We start from the raw sequence: 23480 nt of genomic DNA, 5'->3' as shown, positions 1-23480 counted from the left end.
ATGGCACTTCCACACATGGTTTAATGGCCATAGCAGGGTCAGGTTGATGGATGGACCTGATGATCTTAGAGGTCTTTCTCAACTGGAACAATTTTATGATTCTGTGATCAGTGCAGTGGGTTTTTTTTATTCAGGTACTTTTGAATAATGAAATTGTGATTTTTTTCCTGCCCACTTTAGAATTCTACCTCCAGAGCCTTCATTTACTAGTGCTGCTTGTTGCTAAACTGCTGGAAAACAGCTCAGCAAAGGCGGCGTTCCGAACAAAGAAAGCCCACACTTCCTGCTCTCACACAGAATCTGGAACGCCGTCAGTGTTTTGTTCAGCCTGCATAAGTCACAACTGATTGGTCACAGTCCCCGTGGGCATGCCATTTCATCCAGACTGGACGGTTCATTAGTCATAATTACTCTAACTGTACAGCAGAGACTGCAGTTTTATCTCATCATACATCTTTGATAAAGCTGCTTCTATTTCTGCTTCATCAGCATGTGAAGTTACATTATTGGAGCTTTTATTTTCCAACCTGTGATTAACATTTGGTTGCTCTGCTTAGGAAACACGAACCAAAATTCAAGATAAGTACAAAATAAGGCCATGATGTGACCGCCAATCGAACCTCTGTGTGAAATGCCCTGTAGCAATTACTGCTTCACGAGAAGAGCAAATTCTGGAACGACAGAGTCCCTAGAAAAGTTTAACAATGCAGACACCAACAATGCAGTTTGTATGAGAATGAGGCTGAGGGTTTCTAACTCAAACTGCGGCACGACAGAAGGACCTACAGTTTGGGTACAAAGATTAAACACTGAGCATGTCTCACCACTGCTGGGTCAGTCAGCATTTTTCCAACAGTGCTCATACAACCGCAGAAAAGTAAAGCCTGCAGCATAAAGAACCACGGTGCAAACTGACAGCTAAAGCCCTCCAGTTAGCAAACAGATGCTAAACCACTTGAACCCAGTAACTAAGGGGAAACAGGTCTTTAACAAAACGTGTCACAGTCACACGTTAAGGCACTTCCTTGTGGTGCTTGTTGCTGGTTCTCGCATTGTGTTGTATGACACCAGGAAACACAAAGAGCGGTGGTACCGCCCGAACGTGCCATGCGTGCCCGTGATAGGCCACATAAACAGCCACCGCCGACAGTTACATGCAGGCACTGAGGCTGCAAAAATCCCAGAGTAATTAGTGCTGTCTGAATGCAATGACATCTGTTTTCTCGTGGTCCCCCAGACTTGTCAGGCCAATAAAATGAACATGAAAAAATATGACAAGCACTGCAAATGTCCTTCTGAAAGTCTCACTTTGGGAAAAGATGAAGAAATGACACATGCCACCTCTTTTTTGCCAACACAACTAACAGCCAAAGCTTCAGGATTTGAAAAGGTCTTTGGAGTAATTTTACATTTGACTGTGGAAGGTTTATTCTGTGCTTCGGGATGAGCGTATCACAGCATCTTTCATTCTTTTTAAACAGCAAGCTTTACTCACAGGAATGGAATGAAACGTGACTGTTCACTTCTGACTAGTGAGCTTACACGGCTGTGCCACTTTGATCTTCTTTAATTAAAGCAGCAGACACCAGGCAGCACACAATACACACCTGTATATCTGTATTTAGTATTACTGGGGTGCTTAAAGAGGGAAACAGGAACGGTTTCGCTGCTGCACATTCTGGCATTGCAAAAAAAAACAAACTCAACCATCACTGTAGCCCTTTCATCTGAAGACCTGAGCTTTTGTGTCAGGATTCACAAGCTTTTTTCCTCAGTGGTGCCTACCTCTGCGTTCCTCCTCTACACTGTAGCATTATGTTTGAGCATGCGTTTCATCCGAGAAAGACATTAGTCATCATTAACAGAAGCACTGACACCAAGTCTAAGTGCCTCTCCACAATGACCAAGTGGCAATCATCTTTCTCTTCCCCTGTCACTGCTGATTAGGGTTTTCTTCCATGAAAATTTAATTTGTTGCCTCTCTGCAGCTCCTTTCCTTGCATTTCTGCAACCGCATAATGCGCCAGCAACACAAGAAGCACAGTGAGAGATGCTGAACCTATTTACAAGGAAGGAGAAGATTCAGACCACAAGGCTCTACTTTTTCCTTAGTTTAACAAGAAAAAAACAGAAAGGCCCTGTAAGATGGCGCAAACGAGGACAGAAAGCTGCCGATAAATAGTGAAGCTCTCAAATAAGGCAGCACTACCTTCAATCCCACTAACAACATTGCTACCCCTGGAAGACAGCTAGCCAGCCCTTCCTCCACAGCATTGTTCAATAGGGAATGCAACAACATCTAAACAGATTTTTATAACCCATTCCTTTCACAGCAGCTTCAAATGTGGTTTTGTAGCTTATACAAAGATTTATTAAAAGGATTTTGCAACCCAGCAATACATTTCAACCTCACTGCTTGAGTCAGTGTCAACACTGCTCTGGCCATGAAAAAAAACATCCCTGAAGAAACCAGCTTTAGCTGCTGCAACCAGATGAAAAAGTTTCAGTCACGTCTGATATTCTGCAGCTATTAAACACACTCAGCCTGGGATTCCTGCTCTGGGTAACATTACAAACATTGCTGAACAAGGTACCATAGCAATGCGTTATTTTAAGGAAGTTTTTCAAAACATTTACTCTCCTGCTTTATTTCAATTTGTCTGAAGATTTCTTTAATTATAACCATATGCTCTTTCATTAACATCTGTGCTCAGCACAAAACCTGATTGAATTCCAGCTCCTGAAAACATGCAGGTAACTTACATCCCTCAAAATAAAGTAATCCACAGTAAGGTACTTGAGTGCCCTTAACTGATTTTCCATACAAGCCTTTTTTTCCCTTTTTTTTAAAACAAAACTTAGCACCATTTTTACACTCTCCCAGGATTTTTCAGAATTTCATTAAGTGCAACGCTAAAATTTGGATCTACCTCTATTAAATTCAGAAACCACAGCTAGTAAAATACAGGCAATAAAAACTTCATTCAGTTTCCTACAGTATCGCTCCTCCACCACTGACCCAGACCAGCACTGGTAGTCAGAACAGAGCTGCTAGTATTGCTAACACCTTGGATTTATAAGCTTCAGTATCTCCAAATAGTCTCCATACGTGAAATATAAGACGAGGAAACTAAGAATTAAAAGTGGATTTTGAATGGCAAGCTGTGATTGTTGTACCGCTACGGCAGTATAACCTTGATCAAATGCAGAGCAACACTAAAGCAAAAACAAAGCCCTGCCATGGAAACCTAAATTAACTACCGAAGCAGACCATGTTTATGCAGAAAGATGGTGTTTTCAGACAGTCTGCTTGGGCTGGAGAAAAACTCTGACTCCCCAGAGGGCACAAAATAAAAAGTGAAGCTTCTCCAGCCACACATCGACTGTTGTTTTGTTCTCCACTTTCTCCTGGGTTCTTTGCCTGACAAGCCAGGAATGCAGATGTCAAGATCCTTGCTCGGCATCCACGTCAAGTTCAAGTAGGGAAGTTGAGCTCTTTGACTCCCACCCCCACCTCCAAGTCACTTGTCAGTAAAAGGTTGGGCGATTTATTGACCACTGCTGGACGCGTACTGTCAGTGCTGAAGGAAATATGAGAGGGGGCTGTCGCTACTGTTCTGGAGCTCATTGATAATGACATACCTGCCTCTGTCACCCATTACCCATACTACAAACTACTTAGACCTAACTGAAAAATCAATAGCCTACTTGCACCGGTTCCTGTGGCTGCCTCCTTTGATTGTCAGCTCCTGTCTAGGGTCAGCACTTACATGAAAGGGGCTGTGAGTGCCTGATGCTTTCAGGACAACCTAACGATATGAAACTAGCCAACAGAACAGTAAATTCTGTCCCCCTGCCCTCCTCATCAATTAGGCTTTGACTAGGCTTGCCTGTAGAAACCTGACCTTTTAAGTTTAGGTGAATATGGAACTAGCTGAACACACCATTGCCCTCAGCACTGAGCCAGGAAATCCACTGACAGGTTAAACAAAACAGAAGGTTGTAACTGTCATAATTTGCATTGCACTTTCACGCCAACAAGGGTGTTATCAGTGGGGGCAAGCCCTGGAACACACAACGCAAGCACCCTAAGTCACTCTCCTCATAAATTTTCAAGTGAAGGGAGATAAAACATAAATTCACAAATGACCACACATTTCAAGCCCCACTCTCTTTCCAGCTTGCACTCTGGAAATTCACAAAGTAAACATGAACAGCTTCCCTTCATGGGCATGCTGGCACTCAGATGCCAGTCAGAACAAACTGCCAAGGTAGATGATGAACGGGGAAAAAGCTACCTGCCTGTGCCTCTATGAGACCCCAGTATTAAGCTTCTTACCACTGCACATTTATAAGCATGAATACTGATCATTAACTGGGTTACAGACACACTGTACTCTGTACTTTGGAGCAGCAGGTAGGCATGAGTAACTTAACAATCCCCAGAGAATGACAGCTGGCTCTCCCAAGTAAACATGAGTGAATAGTACCCACTTACATATCCTGGATCCTGCGATTCTGTTAGCAACATCTGAGCATCCCTCTGACTACAACTAAATGACAAACATTACACTTACATGTCAAAGAATTATTGACAGTCATGAAGCAAAGAACCAAAGCAAGAAATCTCAGCTCTCGAGTGAAGGCTGAACTATATCTGAAGTTAAATACAACAGCTTCAGTAAGTATACAATCTGAAAAACCAAACAACATCATAGTGGAGCACCTTGCCCCTTCTTTGCTCCTAAATATTTTTTTTTTAATGAAATTACCTAATTTGTGCTCTTCCCCTCTCTCTCTCTCTATATATATATATATATATTTTTTTTTTTTTTAAGCAGCAATGGCCTCATGTCCTTTTACTCTTCTGCTTCCACAGGCTCATCGCCTTCAGTACAAACACTACTGGGAAATACACTCAGCACATGTGACCAAAACAATTCACACGACTTGAGATCTCAAGGACAGGTTATCCCTTCAAACTGCAATTATTTTGGGCTTTGGAAACACTAGGAATTTTCTGGGCACTTGATTCAGTGTATATGCTTAACAACCTTTAATGTAAAGATAGAAACTACTCCCAAAAATCCCAGGCAAGATTCAGAGCACAAATTTGTCTAATACTTTTTACTCTACAGCTGAACCTTTTTAACTTCTGCACCCTTAACATCCTTCTCACACGAAAGCAGGCAGCACCAGACATAAGAGTGAGCTCTTTGGTAAATAAGTGAGAGCAAGACTGTATCATTTGGTTTTCAAAGTTTAAGATTCAGTTCCAAACCTCTAGAAGCCCTTACTAAGCTTTTCTTCTGAACACCTCCCCAACACACACCAGTCACTTTAGTGTACTTCAAAGGCACTTTCAGAAATTGTGCTGGAGAAAGGAAAATAGCTGACTTAGGAAAAGACAACAGCGTTCTTCCTTAAAGCTTCAGATGTTGTACTGCAGTCATATTTGTTATCTTGTAGCACGCAGTTGTTCTAAACAAAATGTAAACCAGAATGAATGCAGAGAGAAGGCCCTTGAAAATAAATGAATAGAATTGCACTCTGGTGCTGTGCAAAGGACGGAGAACAGTAGTTAGAATTAATATTGCACTCCAAACTAACTAGAGAGCAAACAGCAGTTAAAAATGGTAGAGCTAATTGAGTCTGGATGGACCCCTATGCAGCCCTAACGCGATGATTAACTACGCATCTGGTAGCATGTCAAGTCCTTTTTGTGTGCCTATCTGATAGCGAAGTGAAAGGGCATGGACAGTGTCCAGTCCCAGCAAGCAAATCATTTGGAAGTAGTCATAGCCATAGATCAAAGATTTTTCACTCTATCCAAAGTTATTTAAACCCCACCAACCCAGCCCCTTGCTGCAGACAAAACAGGTTAGAAAATAAGAAAGACTCCTTGGGATCCAGAGATAATAAAGGGCGATACAAGTAGAAAATTAAGAAAAGAAACAGACTGGCAGAACCTCGATTTCCATAGGCTGAGACAGATGGTTTACATCCCAGTTCTACTTCAGATGGTTAGGGTAAAAAACAATTTCCATCCCTTAGATCACCAAATATTATTTCAATTAAACTATGCAGATGGCTTCTATACATTATTTGAGACGACCGAGTATTCCCTTCCCCAGCTACAGGAGACAGTACCTTTGACTGCTTTTTGCACACAGGTTTTCCCTAAGAAAACTGCAAAGGCAGCAGTGCATTTCCACAAAGAAGTTATTTTGAAGTGAGAAACGCATCACAAGATGCAGAAGAGGAGTTGCTACATTCTGTTTCTTTCATTAAAAGCAGCAGCAAAACCCCTGCAATGATTTTAGACCAAGCGATCCGCTGCCCTTCTGTCAACACCACCATTTCAAAGGGTCAAAGGAAAAACCCACCCTGTGAAGTACAAAATGCAGAAAACTGCATTTGAGCTGTGTTACAGCCGAGAGATGGAACAATCAGAAAACTGCTCAAAGCAGTGAAGTTTGGGGCGGTTCTCTTGGTTAAATAAAACGTACGTGCCTTTTCCACTGCATCCAAAGGCGAAATAATCACCTTAAAACATGGGGAGGAGGCAGCGAGCCTGCTGGTCACCAGTGCTGCTGAGAAGCCTGAGCCCTGCTCTGGTTTCCTCCTCCCACAAAACCATTTGCCTTTATAAATTTCACTCAGAATCTCACTGGAAGATCGTAAGCTGTACCTTGGCTGGTGAGGAGCCAAGGACTTCACGTTGCTTTGTGTGGTATTTGAGAAAGCACTTTTTAAAATTAGAAGCCTTCCATTCTGGAGCCAAGAATTGACATTTTTAAAGGGTATAGCTTAAAGAATTTTAGGTTAACTTATAAATATGCTTCATCTTGGTGAGCTGCACAAAGTCTTTGATCTTTAAAGCAATTGTCTAAGCCATAAAACCACAGTCTGTTGTTCCTTAGAATGATTATTTACACATATGCATAGACATGTGAACATCTAAGGCAATAAACGCAGCAATCATCATGCAGCTACTGATAAAAAGAGAAGATGTGGCCAAATGCCTGCAAATTTCTGCATTTTTTTAATTTCCAGAAGTGTGACTTTGCTCACAGCATCTTTGCAATTTTCCTACTTGTACAAGGAGTGCTGACTCAGCCACACAGCATTTTGAAGAAACAGACAACACGTTATTGCTGCGGCCCACCTCATCTTCCTCTCAAGGAAAACAAACAACAGAAGAGCTGGCATTCAATCAGAGGTCAAGCTGACCAAATCCTGGCACGTTAGATGCTCTTGTACTTCTAAAACTCGTTGTTGCTAATGTAACTGATTATTTGTTGTCAATGAAGACCAGTCAGCACACCTCAATTTTAGTTATTTCTAAATTCTATATCAAACAGCATGCACCCACCCCAACCGCATCCAAATGAAACAAAAGGTCCACAAGAACTTTTAACAAGAAGAAAATGCTCCAAAAGCACTAGAAAGGCTCTTTTCTGGGGCACGTGGCTGGTTTTTCCTGATGGCCAACTTACTGAGGGCAAGCTTACAAAACAGTAGCTAGCATCCAAAGCAATCTCACAGCTAAAAGAAGCCATCAGGAGAAAAGAGAAGATGCTACCTCTAATACAGGACTCACAGCGTGGGAGAAAGCCTTCAGCTGAAGGCTGCTCACGGTTAAACACCGGAATATGAACAAGCTCACTTTTAAAAATGTGAATAGGAATGCAAGAATCAGGTACTTAAAGGAATAGCTGGAACTCACCACATTCCCACTGCAGGAACAATAGCTAGGGGAGGCTTAGGAGCATCTGTTAACCATTTCGGTATCACACCGCCTTCATGGAAAAAAGATTTATGCAATACATGCATTAGCGACACACACAAACGAAACCACTTTTTCTCCTCACCTGTGCTACCAACTCACTTCATGAACACAGTGCTTAGCACAGGCCAAGCTGACTCCCAAAGGCACACACTGCTGTGTAAACAGCATCGTATCTGCCAGTCCCACGGCAGCATTTACTGTAACTCTGAGCCTGGTTCTGCCATGGAGAAATGCAGTGTGCACTACTGAACCATTTCTTTTCAAACCCATAGATTCCCTGCAGCAGTTCAAGCTCCATCAGCAGTGCAGGAATGTATGAAAATGACAGGCAAAGGGCACTAGCTCTTTTCCCATACTGTTCTTCTATAAATGGAAGCAGAGTCCTGCAAAGCACTTAAAGCCAAGAATGTTTGAAGACTGATCTCCAGAGGGAAAAAAATTAAAAACCCGACAACAGCAGGTTCCACAAGCAGACTAACTGTTCTGGTTTCTGCACAAAAAAGCTTCCCCTAAACAGCAGGACGGAGAGGAAACACACCACCACAAAACAGGGGAACACTAAGCGGGTCTCATCTGCACGGCTGCCATGAACAAAGTTTACACATAGGCACAGGCATCTCACACGCTATTCATAAAAACACTTATGTCTTTCAGGAGCACCTGATCCTGCATTTACTTACCCCCCCAACAAGGGGAGATGGATCAGAAAAAAGGCAGACAGACAGAAATCCATTAACAACCTCATGTCGATTTCATTACCCTTGGCTTTAACTTAAAAATTACACCTTGTGTTGGTGAGGTGCTACAGGAACTTTAAAAATACATGGTTTGGAAATAAAAAAAAGCTCTAAAATACGCATCATCTGCCATTTTGATAGGCAAGAAACACAAATAAGCAGCATAACAACATGAGAAACTCGGTTGCTTCTTGCTAAAAATTGCAGTCATTTTCCCATTTCCTGCCACTAATTTTTTACGGGTTAATACAAACACACAGCATCCTCTTTAAAAAGAGAGGAGGAAGAAGTTTTTGCACATTTAACTGCAGCCCTTGGCTGCTACTTTGCCATCCTCGCCATGAAGAAAATGCCATACTATGTCCAGACGGCTGAATGCACCCCAAACCTGGCTCCCCTCGGTGCTGAAAGGGCAGGAGCACGGACAGGAGAAGAGGCAGGAGCAGGGACAGGAGCAAGAGCAGAAACGAGTAGGAGCCGAGGCATAAACAGACGTAGGAGCAGGGACTGGAGCAAGCAGTCAACACACACCGAGCTCTCCTTCCAGGATCCTTTTCCAGAAGCCCTCACTAAACAAAACACTATTGCTCCAGGCAGCGGCACGCTGATGTTGGCACTGCTTAAACCAAACAAACACGATGTTTAACAGTCAAATAAAATGTCCCGCAGCCTCCCTAATGAGTTTGTCAAGGACCATCAGATCACCCCCGCCCCTGCCTCATTAACTCAAGTATGATGAGACGGATTATAACGACAGAATACAGATCAATCGGGCAGAAGGCTTCAAGTGGCTTTTATCCCTGAGAGCTTCCCTCTCGGCGGCACACACGGGCACCCGGTCCTTTTAATGGAATACAGTATCTCCTGCTGCTGGAGGGGCTGCCACTTCGCCTCAGACACCATCAAGGAGCTGCTGAGGGACTTCTACAGTAACATACATAAAGGCAGAGGTGACAAGGGCTCTTCAATTATAGCCTACTCGGATCCCGTCGTTACACACGCACACACCCTCCCACCTCCTCCCTCCTCTATAATTATTCATCCCGGGGAGAGCAAATTCCACCACAGACGAAGCTCGGTCTTAATGCAGCCCGGCCACAAACGCCCAGACACAGGAGAGAAAGGTTTCCCGTGCATTATTTGCTGGAAGTGTTTAAGTTTATTGCTCAGATGATGTTTCTAATTAGCGCTGGGCCAGTAAATTAAAGCCGGCTTTTGTTTAGCTGATTTATTATTTTACTAGAGCTTCAGCCTCAGACAGGAAAATTGGTAATGAATTGTTTTAAATCTGAACACCAGTAACGTTTCATCATTAGTCACCTTACGCAGGTCTCCTCCTTCTCCTTTTACCCTGAAAACACCAAAGTGGGTCTCCCGCACCCTCGCCCGGGCCGCCCGACGGCTCCGGCAGCTCCTCGGCTGCGGGAAACCCTCCGCCCCGGAACGGCCGTTCTCTGCTGGAAGCGCAACCGCGCCGAGTCCTCCCTGCTCTCCGCGGGCAGTGGTTCCGCGTGCGGAATCCCCCGACAGACAAGGGAGAAGCAGCGGCCCGGCTATGGGCACGGCGGCTGCTGGAACCCCTCGGTCTGCGCCCCGGGAGTTTCTGTGGGGCCTCTTGAAAGCACCCCGAGCCCCAGCTAACGCTTGCGGAGGGTGTCCAGGGCGCTGCAGCTCGGCCTGGACAAGCCGATCCCCGGAGAGACGCGAGACACAACGAAGTCCGCCCAGTGCTGTTGCCCACATCGAATCGGGCTTCTCACCGCCCTCGAGTGGGACCGTCCAGGGCCCCACGGAAGGGGCAGACCCGCGCGGAGGTCCCGCACCCCAGCGCAGATGCCCCTGGGCTGCCGCGATCCCGGAAGAGCCGCGGCGATGGCAGCTTTGCGAACCGACGGCTCTCCCCTCACGGCAGCCTGCCCCCGGTCCTCCCAGATGCTTTGAAGACGCTCTTTCCTGCGCTCGTCTCCCTCATAACGGGGCAGAACACGACGGGGATATCTGACACCGATGCCTGCCCAGGTCCCACCGAGCACCCGTCCACCGAAGCACTGGGTCCTGAGCATCGGGCAACGAGCACCGCGGCCGCGCCGGGCAGACGCGACAGCCCACTCACGACCCCGGACATAGACTGCCCCAAAGACACTGGGGGAAAATAAGCCGCCAGTGCTCTGGAGAACGGAGCCTCACCGACGCCGAGCACGTCCGTACTTACTTCTTCCAGCGCGCAGCGGCAGAGTCGGCGCTAGCCCTGGCTCTAATTTAAATACGCACGGAAAACAGGCGGCGAGATTTGCTTTATTAAAACGAGCCAGATGCTGCTAAAAGGAGGGGAAGAAGAAGACACCGAGCCCAGCCGCTGCCAGACGGTTAAACCGAAACAAGGAGGTGTGTAAAGAGCCCCGGGCAGAGCCGTCCCCAGTGCTAGGACCGCTCCCAGCCCCGCATCCTCCGACACACGCCCGCCTGCTGTCCGCTGCATGGCCTGGAGCAGGGAGAAGACCCCAGCACGGAAGATGCGGGAATTCTTTTCCCTTCTGGTGGTTTTCGAGCATGTACTGACCGGGGAGAGCGGTTCGAGAGAGCTGCTCTTTCCAAACTGCTGTAATCTAACTGTGAGTTTACGTTCAAATCATTCTCTTGACAGAAACTTGAGAAACATACCATATCTTTTCTAATAACTCAACCCTGTGCCTCGGGAGGATGAGCAGAACTTTACAGCAGGACATTCATGGACATGAAGGTGACCGAGGGCCGTAGAAAAAGGTGTGGCCCAAGCGACGGCCTCAACTTCCCTGCCTGCATCCCGGCACCAGCCAGAAGAAGGGTTTATGCCTGCGGTGAAGCACGGGCATCGTGTCCCCCTGCTTCCCTTAGCACTCTGCTCTAGCAGAAGGTGTCCCTGCCTATGGCAGGGGAGTGACATTCAATGATCTTTAAGGTCCCTTCCAACCCGAACCAGTCTACGATTCGGCACTACCAGCTGGATCTCTCCTCGCAGCAACAAGAAGAAGCCGCTGTTTCTCCTCCTCCTGCTTAAGACCCGCAGAGTACAAACGGGGATCCGCTGCCCCACCACCAGCAGCGGGGAGAAGGAGGAGGAAGGAGAGGAAGACGAAGAGGAGGAGGAGAGGGCAAGAGCGTGCGCGCCGCCGCCGTACCCGCCACGATTGGCCGCGCTGCTGACAGCTCGGCAGCGATTGCCGGCGAAGGGGCTCCGCCCCCCGGCTCCATTCATAAAGTAGCGGGGCCGGCGGCAGCGCCGGAGAGGCACCGGCACTCGGCGGAGAAGGAGGAGGAGGAGGCGCAGAAACTTGCAGGGGGTGGGCAGGGGCAAGAGAAGCCACTCCCGGGCATAGCGGCTACACCCCCCACCCGCTCTCAGGATAAAACACAGTCTGTGCAAAGAAAAAACAAAAACCAAACAACCAAAACCAACAAACCAAACAACAACAACCCAACCTTTATCCGTATCTATACATCTCAAACAATCTATAGAGAGCTGCAGGACAGGAATGAGCCACAACAGACCAAGTGCCCACGGCTAGAGCAAGCCAGAGCCGGGTTCATCCAACGCCTGCAGCAGGAAAAGGGAAATCAGCAACACCCCCTGACAGTCTGAGAGCGGCTGCCAAACTCACGCACATCTCTGGCGGTGCCACGGACTGAAAGGCAGACAGACAGACAGAGAGTTCCCTCTTCCGCTGTGGGCATTGCTTGCATTCTTCTCCTCCTCTCCTGTCGTGCGCGATTTAAAACTTCGCCGCCGGCCGGCTTTTCTGCGGGGACCTTCTGCGAGTGCTCGGGGAAGTCTGTCTAGGGGCTTTTTTGGTTGGTTTTGTTGGTGGGGCTTGGGGTTGATTTTTGTTTGTTGGAGTTTGTTTTTTTCCATGAACTACTGAAACAGCTTTTTTGTTGTTGCTGCGTGGGGTGGAGGGGGGTGGGCATCTGAGCGCAGGGTCAGCGCAGACCTCCCTGCCCCCACCGCCACCCAAAACTTTGCCCTCCGGGGGGGTGCCCGACGCTCCGGCACTGCCCAGGCCGCCTGCGACGTGCACTGTTCTTCCTCCTCCTCCCTGTGCTTCGCCGTCATCCTCGATTTTTTTTTTTTTTTTGGTAATTCCTCTCCCCGCTGCCTTCTTCCCGGAGGGGCTGGGGGTCCGCGATTTGGCCGGCGCCCCTCCGCAAAGCTGCAGCCACCGCTAAAGCATTGGATCCCTCAACGTACTGCGATAGCCCGGTGTACAGCCCGGACCTGTGCCCCAACATGATCGCGGCTCAGGCCAAGCTGGTCTACCAGCTCAACAAATACTACACGGAGCGCTGCCAGGCGCGCAAGGCGGCCATCGCCAAGACCATCCGGGAGGTCTGCAAGGTGGTGTCGGACGTGCTGAAGGAAGTGGAGGTGCAGGAGCCGCGCTTCATCAGCTCCCTCAGCGAGATCGATGCCCGCTACGAAGGGCTGGAGGTGATTTCTCCCACCGAGTTTGAGGTGGTGCTCTACCTCAACCAGATGGGTGTCTTCAACTTCGTGGACGACGGCTCCTTGCCGGGCTGCGCCGTGCTGAAGCTGAGCGACGGCCGCAAGCGCAGCATGTCGCTCTGGGTGGAGTTCATCACCGCCTCGGGCTACTTGTCCGCCCGCAAGATCCGCTCCCGCTTCCAGACGCTAGTGGCCCAGGCCGTGGACAAGTGCAGCTACCGGGACGTGGTGAAGATGATTGCGGACACCAGCGAGGTGAAGCTGCGCATCCGGGAGCGGTACGTGGTGCAAATCACGCCCGCCTTCAAGTGCACGGGGATCTGGCCGCGCAGCGCGGCGCAGTGGCCCATGCCGCACATCCCCTGGCCCGGCCCCAACCGGGTGGCCGAGGTGAAGGCAGAGGGCTTCAACCTGCTCTCCAAGGAGTGCTACTCGCTTACGGGCAAGCAGAGCTCAGCCGAGAGCGACGCGTGGGTACTGCAGTTCGGCGAGGCCGAGAACCGACTGCTGATGGGGGGCTGCAGGAATAAGTGCCTCTCGGTGCTGAAGACACTGCGTGACCGGCACCTGGAGTTGCCCGGCCAGCCCCTCAACAACTACCACATGAAGACGCTGCTGCTATACGAGTGCGAGAAGCACCCGCGGGAGACCGACTGGGACGAGGCTTGCCTGGGCGACCGGCTGAATGGCATCCTGCTGCAGCTCATCTCCTGCCTGCAGTGCCGGCGCTGCCCGCACTACTTCCTCCCCAACCTAGACCTCTTTCAGGGCAAGCCCCATTCGGCCCTGGAAAGCGCTGCCAAACAGACCTGGAGGCTAGCCAGAGAAATCCTCACCAATCCCAAAAGCCTCGACAAACTATAGGGTTAACACCCTCGCGCACAAAACTCGCCCCTCCGTAAACAACAACAGCCCTTAAACACTTAAAATAAAAATAAAACAACGGCCTCTAAAAAAACCCAAACAACAAACCAACAATCAAAAGAACCCCCACGCAACAACAACAGCGCGACAACTTCCCTCTCCCAACAACAACAACGAAAAATGCCCCAACTTGTTATTTAACGCCGACGGGAAGAGACGGCGAAAAGACATCGCCCCCGACACCCCCCTACCCACCTGCAGCTCGGCCTTTAAAAACTGCAAGACGGTTTTCCTGGGATAAACTCGGACTCACCCTGCATGGAACAAGGGAAAGAGCCTCTCTCCTCCTGCCCTCCCACGGGAATTTGTAGAAAGTCACTAAAAGAAGAGATCAGACTTTCGCAACTTCCAAACAAAACCCGAAAGGTACTTTTTTGTTGTTGCTGTTGCTTCCTCTTTCCCTCTCCAATCCATGTATAGTCCTTTTCTTACTCTCTTTTGTTTGCCTGAATGTTGTCACCAAGTGAAAAATTATTTAACTATATGTATGAATCCCTCTTTAAAAAAACACCACCACCAACCAAACAAACAAAAAGTTTTACTGGTGTTAAATGTATTTCGGTGCTAAGGTCAGATTATGTGCCCCACAACTGACTTGACGCAAATAGTAATAAAAATATTACTTTAACTTTACACCAGCTTTTTGTGGGTGGCTCTTAAACCGAGGCAAGTCGATGTTTATGGAAGTTAGAAATAGTCTATTCTTTAAAGCAACGGAAATGGGAGATGTAAAGACAATCTAAATACGATGCCCAGCCCAAGCCTTTGCTTGGCATATTTACTGATATCTTCTAAACTTCTCTTTGGTTTCTAGCAAAACAGTAAGGAAAAGCAACCCCGGGACTTATTTTGTACTTCACCGTGTGACAACATCTGCTTTATTTCTAGGGCTTTAACCTTTCCCTCAGTATCTCGGGAACACAGAGCGTGGCACAAAATTCGGACAGGATCAGAGCATGTCCTCCTCCCCCCCCCCCCCGCTTTATGTTTTTCCTTCTATTTATTTTACTTTTTTTCCCCCAGTAGATCCCAAAGGCACCTATTTTCTATCAGAAATTCCTCACTGCCCTCGCTGTTTGATTTCTCTCCTATCTCTCCCTTTGACTTTGGCACAAGGGAAGTATAGATCTACCCTAAATAATTAATACTCCTTACAGCAACCGCTCGATAGGTCTTTAAAACAAATATTTGGTTTTCTCCCTCCCGCGTTTTTAAGTACAGCAGCAAACCACCCCGCAGCGTAGCTCGACGAGGGCATAAGGAATCCACAGGGACACGGTTATATGTATGCCCGGGGTCTTCCCTGACATCCATCTCTCCTCACAGAGCCCCTTCGGAGCCTCCTCTCCCAAAGCTCAGCACTACCCGACCTCCTGTATTTCGTGCTGCGCCTTTTAAGTTTCCTTAGGACGACTTGGAAGTATTTGCAGGATTTGAATGGGGAATGCGTTTCTAAGCTTTAAGAGAGTTGGTTTTATCTTCCCCAGACACTCGAAAGATTTCAAAGCCGGCAAGGGGCATTTTGAGCAAATTTTTGTGTGCTTTCGGCAGGGTGTGTGGGCGGTTTGCATATCTAAAAATCCAGTGCCCCAAAGCATTACTTCTGTGAACGGATCCTGAAGGAAAGCGCTTTTCAAATTGGAGTTGCCTTTGTTTTTAATTTAAAAACGAAAGGAACAAGGCCGGGAAATTCGTTGATGGGGGCGAGTGTTTGCGGACCTTTGCCTAGCGGCGGCTTGGTATCGCTAGCCCCCGGTTCAGAGCTGCTCCGTTCAGAGCATCCTCAGCCCCAGGCGCTCAAGCAGGTCTTTTGTGGAGCCATCAGAGCCTCTAACCCACTTCTGAGCCAGTCTCACCTGGCAAAAGGAGTTTAGCCCGCGGAGATACCCCTTTTGCTTCCCCAAAAAGGTTCGGAGTGAGTGCCTAAACTCTGATCTTATTACTCCTGATGCTATCTCTGGGGCAGGTTTTCCTTCAGGAGCTTGTCACAATGTTTTTCTTTCCAGTAGTTTAAGACAAATATACAAGGACCTTTAAATTTATCAAACAGATGAAGCCTCATTAATTAAACAGGGCTTCTGAGCTACGGCAGATTAAGGATTTATTTTCTTTCAAAAGGGTCATTTTCTACAGCAGTTCCTCTATCCAGGTACGGTACCGGCAGAGGGTAGGATAGGCGCTAGCGGTTCAAATAAAACTGTGCAGGTTTGGTTTTAAAAGTAAAAATAATCACATTTGATTTTTACTCCACCCCATACTCAGAAGAGACATGACAAAATGTCTGGGTTTGTTTTGTTAAGATCTTCAGCTGAAGCAGCAGCATAGGCAGAATGTAAGAGGTACAGCCTGTATTTCATGTAACCAACTCATTCCTTCAGAGGAGCCCAAATACAATTTCTCAGATTTTAAATCTCCTAGATTTAAAGATACAGTCACAACAAACCAGAATCCTACTCAAATCTAAGAAAACAGCCACTACTAGATACTCAAAAAAGGAGGAAAAAACCCAAGTGTATGTTTTGTGTCAGAGTCCCCATAAAGCAGGCAAGAGGAATGGTGAGAATGAGTAGCTGTAACTGGTTAACATAATAAAAATGGAAAACAAAAAAAGCAGAGCATTTTGGATACCTAAGAGTTTTTTCACGCTACACAAATGCAACACAAACCAGAATATTTCAGGTGGAAAACACAGTAAGTGACATCAAACTGTCTTCACATTTTATATTTATAACCTTTTTACCACTCAATGTTTTTTTTTAAACAGAGTACGGAAGAAGTAAGGCTATCCAGATTTTACAGAGCTACCTCATAGATGGAATAATTTTAAGAACACTCAAAAAATTCTTCAGGACCAATCTCATTTATGGTATCACACACAAATCACAACTCTCATTATCTGCTTAATGTTAAATTGTTACATTCTAATTCTAAGATCTCAAGAGCCTTGGTTTTCCAATGTATTCCTTGGTAGGATTTGATAATCCCAGCTTTCAGACCCACCAATGCCATTTTTAACCCAGACAAGAGCAATTTACCTAGTAGGAACAAAGAGCTGAACTGGTGCTTAGCACACAAGGCATTCGCCACTGGTAGAAAACTGTGACTTCTTCCAGTGATTTTTTTTCCCCTTTGCAAAGAAATAATTGCCTTGTTTAATATTAAACAGACATTTAAGAACCCAAGAACCAACAGCATGCCTAAACTGGGATGCAAGAATATCTATCGTGTTACGCTTTCGAAGTGTGGATGTTTTCTAGGTCGCAAAAGCAACCTTATTAAAGTAATTGCCTTTGAAACGGCAACGTTACTGAAGATTACTGATTTCAAATAAGCAAGCAAGTAACTGGGAGCAAATAAAGTTTGTAGCAATTAGCAAGTCAGCTCAGAAACACATTTTAAGAGCAACTATATTTTCTGCTAGGGCACAATAAATAACCACAGGCCCTGTAAAATCTGGTGTGGAATAAAGAGACAGAGAAGCTATGAAAATTGAGGAGTGCAGAAGTTTAGAGCTATCTTATCCTGATGGTGGGTAAAAATAGGAAAGTAAGACAAAGCCTTTGGGCTAAAAGCCTCGTTGAACTTCCCAGTATTCACAAAGGCCTGTGATTCAAGATGTCTTTATTTAAAGTGCCTCCCTGGAGCTTTACTTGCAACCAGCTAATTAACATTCAAGTAGGGTCGAACTGTGGGAGGGGGGGAGAAAAAGGAGAAGGAGAGGAGGTGTCACCTATGTGAAGTACAGAGACGTTAATATGGTCAGTGGCAAACTTATTAAAGCAGAAACACTGCCGAGCAATGGAGGTAGAGGAAGTCAGATGAAGAATTAAAGGTCTTGGGTAATTTGTCATCATCTCTCAGAGCTCAGGGTCAATGATCTCTTACCTTTGGGTCGATTTTCTTAAAACTGGGATCTTCTTCATCCACCTCAAAATAGAGCTCAGAAAGAGTGATGGAAAGAGTGCCTTTCACTACCACTGAGGGTGCCACAAGCTGAGCTGGTGTGCTTAGGGCAACTGGACCTGCCAAAGAGTGAAAACGCCAACAATATTCAGCACAGAGAAGAGCATGAGGACAAATTATTTGCTTTCCAACATTAGAATATTCAAACAAATACAGCAAAGAGCATAGCTCTCTCTTAAAAAGCCAAACCTCTTTTTAGCTGGGAAAAGAACATATGTAACCAATTTGCAGTGTCTTGTGCTGCTGAAGGTTGAAGCAGCTACAACTGCAAACTGCTGCACACATTTTATGTGCCAGAGCTTGCTGTATGTGTTGTTTTCACTCACATGCATTTGCTTGTTGAGGGTTGCATACCTTCTATGATATGCAACAGAGAGAGTGCACACAGAAACACTCAAAACCTCACTGTCAGAAGTGTTCTCTGTGTGCTGGAGAGTTTTGAGAGCTTTCTGCAGAGGTGAACACAGCAGGCAAGGCTCAGAGTTGTCCAACTGTGAAGTATTCCCTCACGGATGCTAGAAATCTATTGTGAAGGTTACACACAATGTTACAGAGCCCTAAGCAAAATGTTTTAAAAATTATTTTGATTCCACAGTAAATATTGTTCAAGGATTGCATGTGGTGTTAGTATAGCTCGGGGACTGTGGGAGTAAACAGCTGGAGGGCTGGTTTCCAACTGAATGAATTTTTATTGGAATAATCACATCTCCACAGGGCTTATCACAGGGACAAATCAGACTACTACTGAAAACAATAGGTCCAGCATAGACCTGACAACGCAGAACCTATTGTGTAAACTAAGACGGAAAGAAAGGACACAGGTTAGCTTTGTCACCCAGATGATGAAGAGGTAAGGAAATGAAGTGACTTGGCGGCAGTGTTACCTGAGACTTGTGTAAACCCCAAGGAAAGTGTGGAAGTGACACACACAATTTTGTATTAATAAAGCAGCTATAAACGAGGTACACACGTTCAGGTAATCAACGTGAGAATAACTGACAAAAAATTCAGATGAATTGTCATTTCCATCGATTGTTAGGAGGGTGATGGTCCTTAATCTCGCATCAATCTCAATGTGTGCCACTAGGACAAAAGAAGAGATGCTCTGTGGAGATCAGAGCAGCTTTGCCCTCTATTCCCAGCGTACAAATACATTGTGTTTGCAGATGGGCACGAGATAGATGCCGAACTGCCATGATTTCCCAAAGCTCACCCCCACAAATAGATGAAATAAGCAGCTATGTGGTCTTTTGCTGTCTCCCTTTGCCCTCTGTACATTAGCATGTAATCCAGAGGAGAAATAACATTTTTTCAATCACTTGCAGACATTCAATTACAGGGCAAGCAGACAGCTGCAGAAGCTGGGGCAGTCTAGGTCCTGTAGAAGACCCCCTGACAATTTCCACTTCATTTCTAACCCACACTGCTTTATTAGTGAGGATTACTTCTTAATCCTATTGCCGTTGTCAAGATTATATAATTAAACTCCCCTTTCACCTCTATTACAGTATGAATGCATTACTCGAAGAAAGGGATGAATAATAAAGAGAGAAGGACATATGGAGAAATCTGTTGAGGAGGAAGCTCGTGGTAGAATAGGATGCGGAGAAGATTCACATAGAGAAAATGCCACTGAATTATTCTCTCGTTTTATTTTACTTCACTCTTCCTATAGAGGATTTCTTTTGTCATTAGGCTGCATTTTTAACTTTGCTTTTTCAAAATAAGAAGGGTGGAACACAGTGCATTGAGAAACAAACCGCCAGTAAGTAATCACTTCCAGTAATTCTCCTCTGCATTATTCCATGTACGATATCCACACATGTAAGATTCTACCACCATCCTCCCAGGGAAGCATGGGTTTGAAGTGACACTTTTCTCTGAAGTAAATGTACATGGGGTAGCAGTGGAGAAGGCAGCCCAACACAGAGAAGTTTGCACTTTCCCTGTGAGCCCCACGGGCCTCAAATAACAACAGAGTGGGTTTCTAACGCCCAGTCCCTGACGCCAGACGGTTACTCTGGGTTTACATTTTGAACCATACAAAAATGGAGCCACTCTGCTCAAGCTGCAACATCAGCAGAGGTTGCACGTGACCGAGTGAACTTAATGAAGTTCAAGGACCTGAGGTGCTATTTCTTTGTCAGAAGAAGGAAGTGAGATCTAAGAAGACTGTGCTCTGTGGAGAAGGGACTTCATCTGGGGAAGTCACAAGGGGCTTAGAGGAGGTAAATGCAGTGACTGCATATATCTTTCAAACCCAAGCTAAATAACCAATACGTACAATTTTATAAGCTCAGGGAAAAAATAAAGCTCTTCAAAGCCTAAAGACAACTTGCCTAATTGTCCACTAGGTCTGCTAGTTGAGGAATGAAATGAGGCCAAAACCAAAGAAAGGCCCTTTTCAGGTAGAGCTGCTTCCCCAAAGTAAGGTTCTCCACAATACAGACATCTACCAGAGCAAGGAGGTTCTAAAAGCCAGAGAAAGAAAATGCACAACTCTCCTCTAGCAAACCCTCAGCACCTGAGGTGCACAGAAAATTACCTTGGTGACCTTGTTATGGGAAAGAACAATTTTATGAGTGCACATTCCAAAACATGATTCTCTCCAGAGTAGGGGAGTTGTGAATGTAAATAACTTGAAGAAGCTGAGGACACTTGGTAGTTAGATAATGCTTGGATACAATGATCTTAAAGGTCTTTTCCAAGCAAAACAATTGTGTGATTCTATGAAAATGAGAGAGCTGAAGTTACCTGTTAAGTTCTCCACTTCTCTTTCCTCCATGAATGACATGATATCGTCATCACCTTCCAGCAGAATCTCACACTCTGAGTTCTGATTTCCTAATACTTGACTCTTGATGGATTGCTTTCCTTTAACAAGTATATCCTCATCAGGAGCTGAAATGAAAGAGAGACACGGTGCTGTTAGGTCCTAGCAGCAGCAATGCAGAGCAATTTAGCTTCTATAATGGAAACTCAGAAAGAAAACCGTTTAGGACCAGCTGTGGGAAGTACCTGTCTTAATCTTCTAATGTTAAGATACATCTAGTTTTAATCCTATTAAGCCTGCTCAAAATTATCCACAGCTCTTTGCCACATCTAACTCTACTTCGAATATCTACAATGGAGGTGTGGGGGGAAAGATCCAACAGATTTTTCCCTGGAAATCTGAGTTCTGCTGCTGGCAGCAGCTTCTGATCACTTGGTGCCTTAATTCGTGATTCGAGCTCTGCCCTGGCAATGGCAAGCAGAGACAGGTCCATGGCAGGCAGGGAAACACCGCAACTGCTGGGGGGACAGCGCTCAGAGGCGGCAGGACAGCGCTCGGTGGGTACCGGGAGCAGCCCTGAAACCATGCTTACCCCACCGGGACGGCAGCGGGAGCAGTGCAAGAGGCCGACGGCCCGAAAATCCCGGGGAATGGGGGCAGGGGAGGCAGGCGCGAAGGTGGTTGGCCCGGGGATCCCTCTGTACGGTGGCAGAGGAGAGGTTGTCCTCTGTGCCGGCCGCGGCTTCCAGGGACGATGGGCAGCGGCTTAGGGGGCGATCGGCAGCGGCGAGCGGTGGCAGCCCGAGGCTGCGGGGAATCTCCTGGGCACGGGATTTGCTCGCCAGGAGCAGGGAAGGCTGGAGCAGCCTCTCGTACTGCTGGAGCTGCAGCCCCGGATCCCAGCCGTTCCCGGCAGCCAGCAGCGATCGGAGGAGGCAAGGAAGCACAAACTCCGCATCACAAACCTGGCTGTGAAGGGGCAAAAACCCGAACCAGTCACACGATCAGGGAGGGCTGGAGGCAAAAAACATGCGTGCACCTGCTCCCAAAGGGCACAGTGGAACGGCACACGGTCCTTACGAGGGACTTCGCCAAGATCACAGATTGCGACGAGAAGGGCAATAAAAATCTCGCTTTACCTGTCCCTGCACACGGTAACCGAGCAGGCAAACCTGCGGGCGCAGTGCCGGAGCGCTGCCCCTGCTCTCTGCCCATCCCATTTCCTCCCCATCCTGCTCAGCGGTGCCAGCGCTGGCCAGGACTGCTCCTCGCCTCGGTACTGCTAAGTCAAAATCTAATTTATTTAAATGACAAGCTCAAAGCAGCGGCAGGAGAGGAAAAAAAAGAGGGGCGGCAAGGCGGGGAGAAGGAAAAAAGTGAGGAAAAAAATAGGGGGGGAAGAAAAAAGAATAAACAATCCCCCCAAAACCCCCAAACACAATAAACCACACACAAATACACACGAAACCCCAAAACCAAACAAGCAAATAACCCCCTTGACCAAGCAACAACAAAAAACCACAAAAGCCTGCAGAGAGAGAAAATCCAAGAGATGATAGCTTTCTTTGCACATAGGTTACCAAACCCCAGGAGTGTGTGTACTGTTCGGGGTGGAGGCAGTGGGGTGCTGTTTCAAGTTGAAATGGAAATACTGTATCTTAAAAAGAAGACAGAAAATTGCCCATGTTTGAAAAGCAGTCACCAAACACATCAGGACCAGCTAAACCGAAGGCACTGCTCCCTGCTCTGATTGCTGCCATCCCTGAAGGGAAGTTCCCCTGGCTTACTTTAAAAATATGTTAATCTGCAAAACATTTACAGAAGGCAGCGATTCCCTGGTGGCAGTACATAAAGCTTAAATGGTCTAAGTAAATCTATGCATGGACACTGCAAATAATGAACTTTTCAGTTAAGTAAAAACTGGGAAAACAAAACAAACCAAACACACACACACAATCAAACCCCAAGATTTGGTTTAGGTCTTGAGCTTACAAAAAACCCCCAAACCTGCCAACAACACCCTCCCTGCCAACACAAACAAATAAAAAATACAAAGGAAAGGGAATTAAACTTGCCACACAAACTAAAATGCAATTTATGCACGATCCTTTCTCCCCAACCAGTAACTGCCACTTGTAAGCAAGCCTTTACAAAACAAATCACTGCAAAGCATTAAACTGCATTTGTACAGACAGAGATTTTACTTTCTGAAACATGCTCGTGTAAATAATGATTGCTCAGATTCTGGAGTTGTTCAGCCCGAGCTGAAAACCTTCTTGTCATGGAAAATATGCAGCTGATATTTAGAAAGGTTTTCCTGTAATTAACTCCCCCTTGAGGATTTTAAGTTAGCAGCAGTAAAATTACCAACAGTGTACTAATACACACCACATGCACTGCTACACAGCAGCCTTCCAGAGTTCCTTCAAGATCAAAATCCACTAAAAAAACCCCACAACCAAAACTAGAAAAAAGCCATCCCAAAGTTGAAGCAAAAGATAATAATTTATATTATTTTATTTTTCAATACAAACTATTTTTGTGGCCCAAAACCAACCCTATCTGCACTGCACATAAAGCTATTTTGAGCTGCTTCTACCACAAGCTGTGTCACACTGAAGATGTTGTTTCAGCCTAGTCCTCTACCTATTCTCATTTAAGACTGAATCAAAGACATGACCTAAAACTTTTACGCATAGCACAACCTGCCCAAAGCATTAGTGAAGTCCTTCAGTCTTCCATCTACCACTAAGGAAAACAACAGCACTTTCCAACCAAAGATGACTGCATCGGACTCCGTGTTCTTAAAGG

General features: G+C 46.3%; 2 protein-coding genes across 2 annotated transcripts in view; one reads left to right on the top strand and one right to left on the bottom strand.

Annotated features, from left to right (window-relative positions):
* The window catches only part of LRBA (LPS responsive beige-like anchor protein), a 370336-nt gene that overhangs the window by 152027 nt on the left and 194829 nt on the right, over positions 1–23480 (bottom strand). Inside the window, 2 exon segments of the mRNA XM_064149442.1 lie at positions 17819–17955; positions 20651–20797. Of these exon segments, the coding sequence (XP_064005512.1) occupies positions 17819–17955; positions 20651–20797 (284 nt within the window).
* MAB21L2 (mab-21 like 2) lies at positions 12657–14566 on the top strand. The gene has a single exon (XM_064150366.1). It carries the CDS (start codon positions 12794–12796, stop codon positions 13871–13873), a length of 1080 nt encoding a protein of 359 aa, XP_064006436.1. The 5' UTR covers positions 12657–12793; the 3' UTR covers positions 13874–14566.

This window comes from Pogoniulus pusillus, chromosome 10, assembly GCF_015220805.1.
Source record: "Pogoniulus pusillus isolate bPogPus1 chromosome 10, bPogPus1.pri, whole genome shotgun sequence".
Lineage (NCBI taxonomy): Eukaryota > Metazoa > Chordata > Aves > Piciformes > Lybiidae > Pogoniulus > Pogoniulus pusillus.
Note: the sequence above shows the minus strand (reverse complement) of the source record. Positions and strands in the feature narration are given on the sequence as shown.

Excerpts from the sequence above, each read along its gene's own strand:
- MAB21L2 (XM_064150366.1), top strand. The coding sequence starts at position 12,794 with ATGATCGCGGCTCAGGCCAAGCTGGTCTACCAGCTCAACAAATACTAC.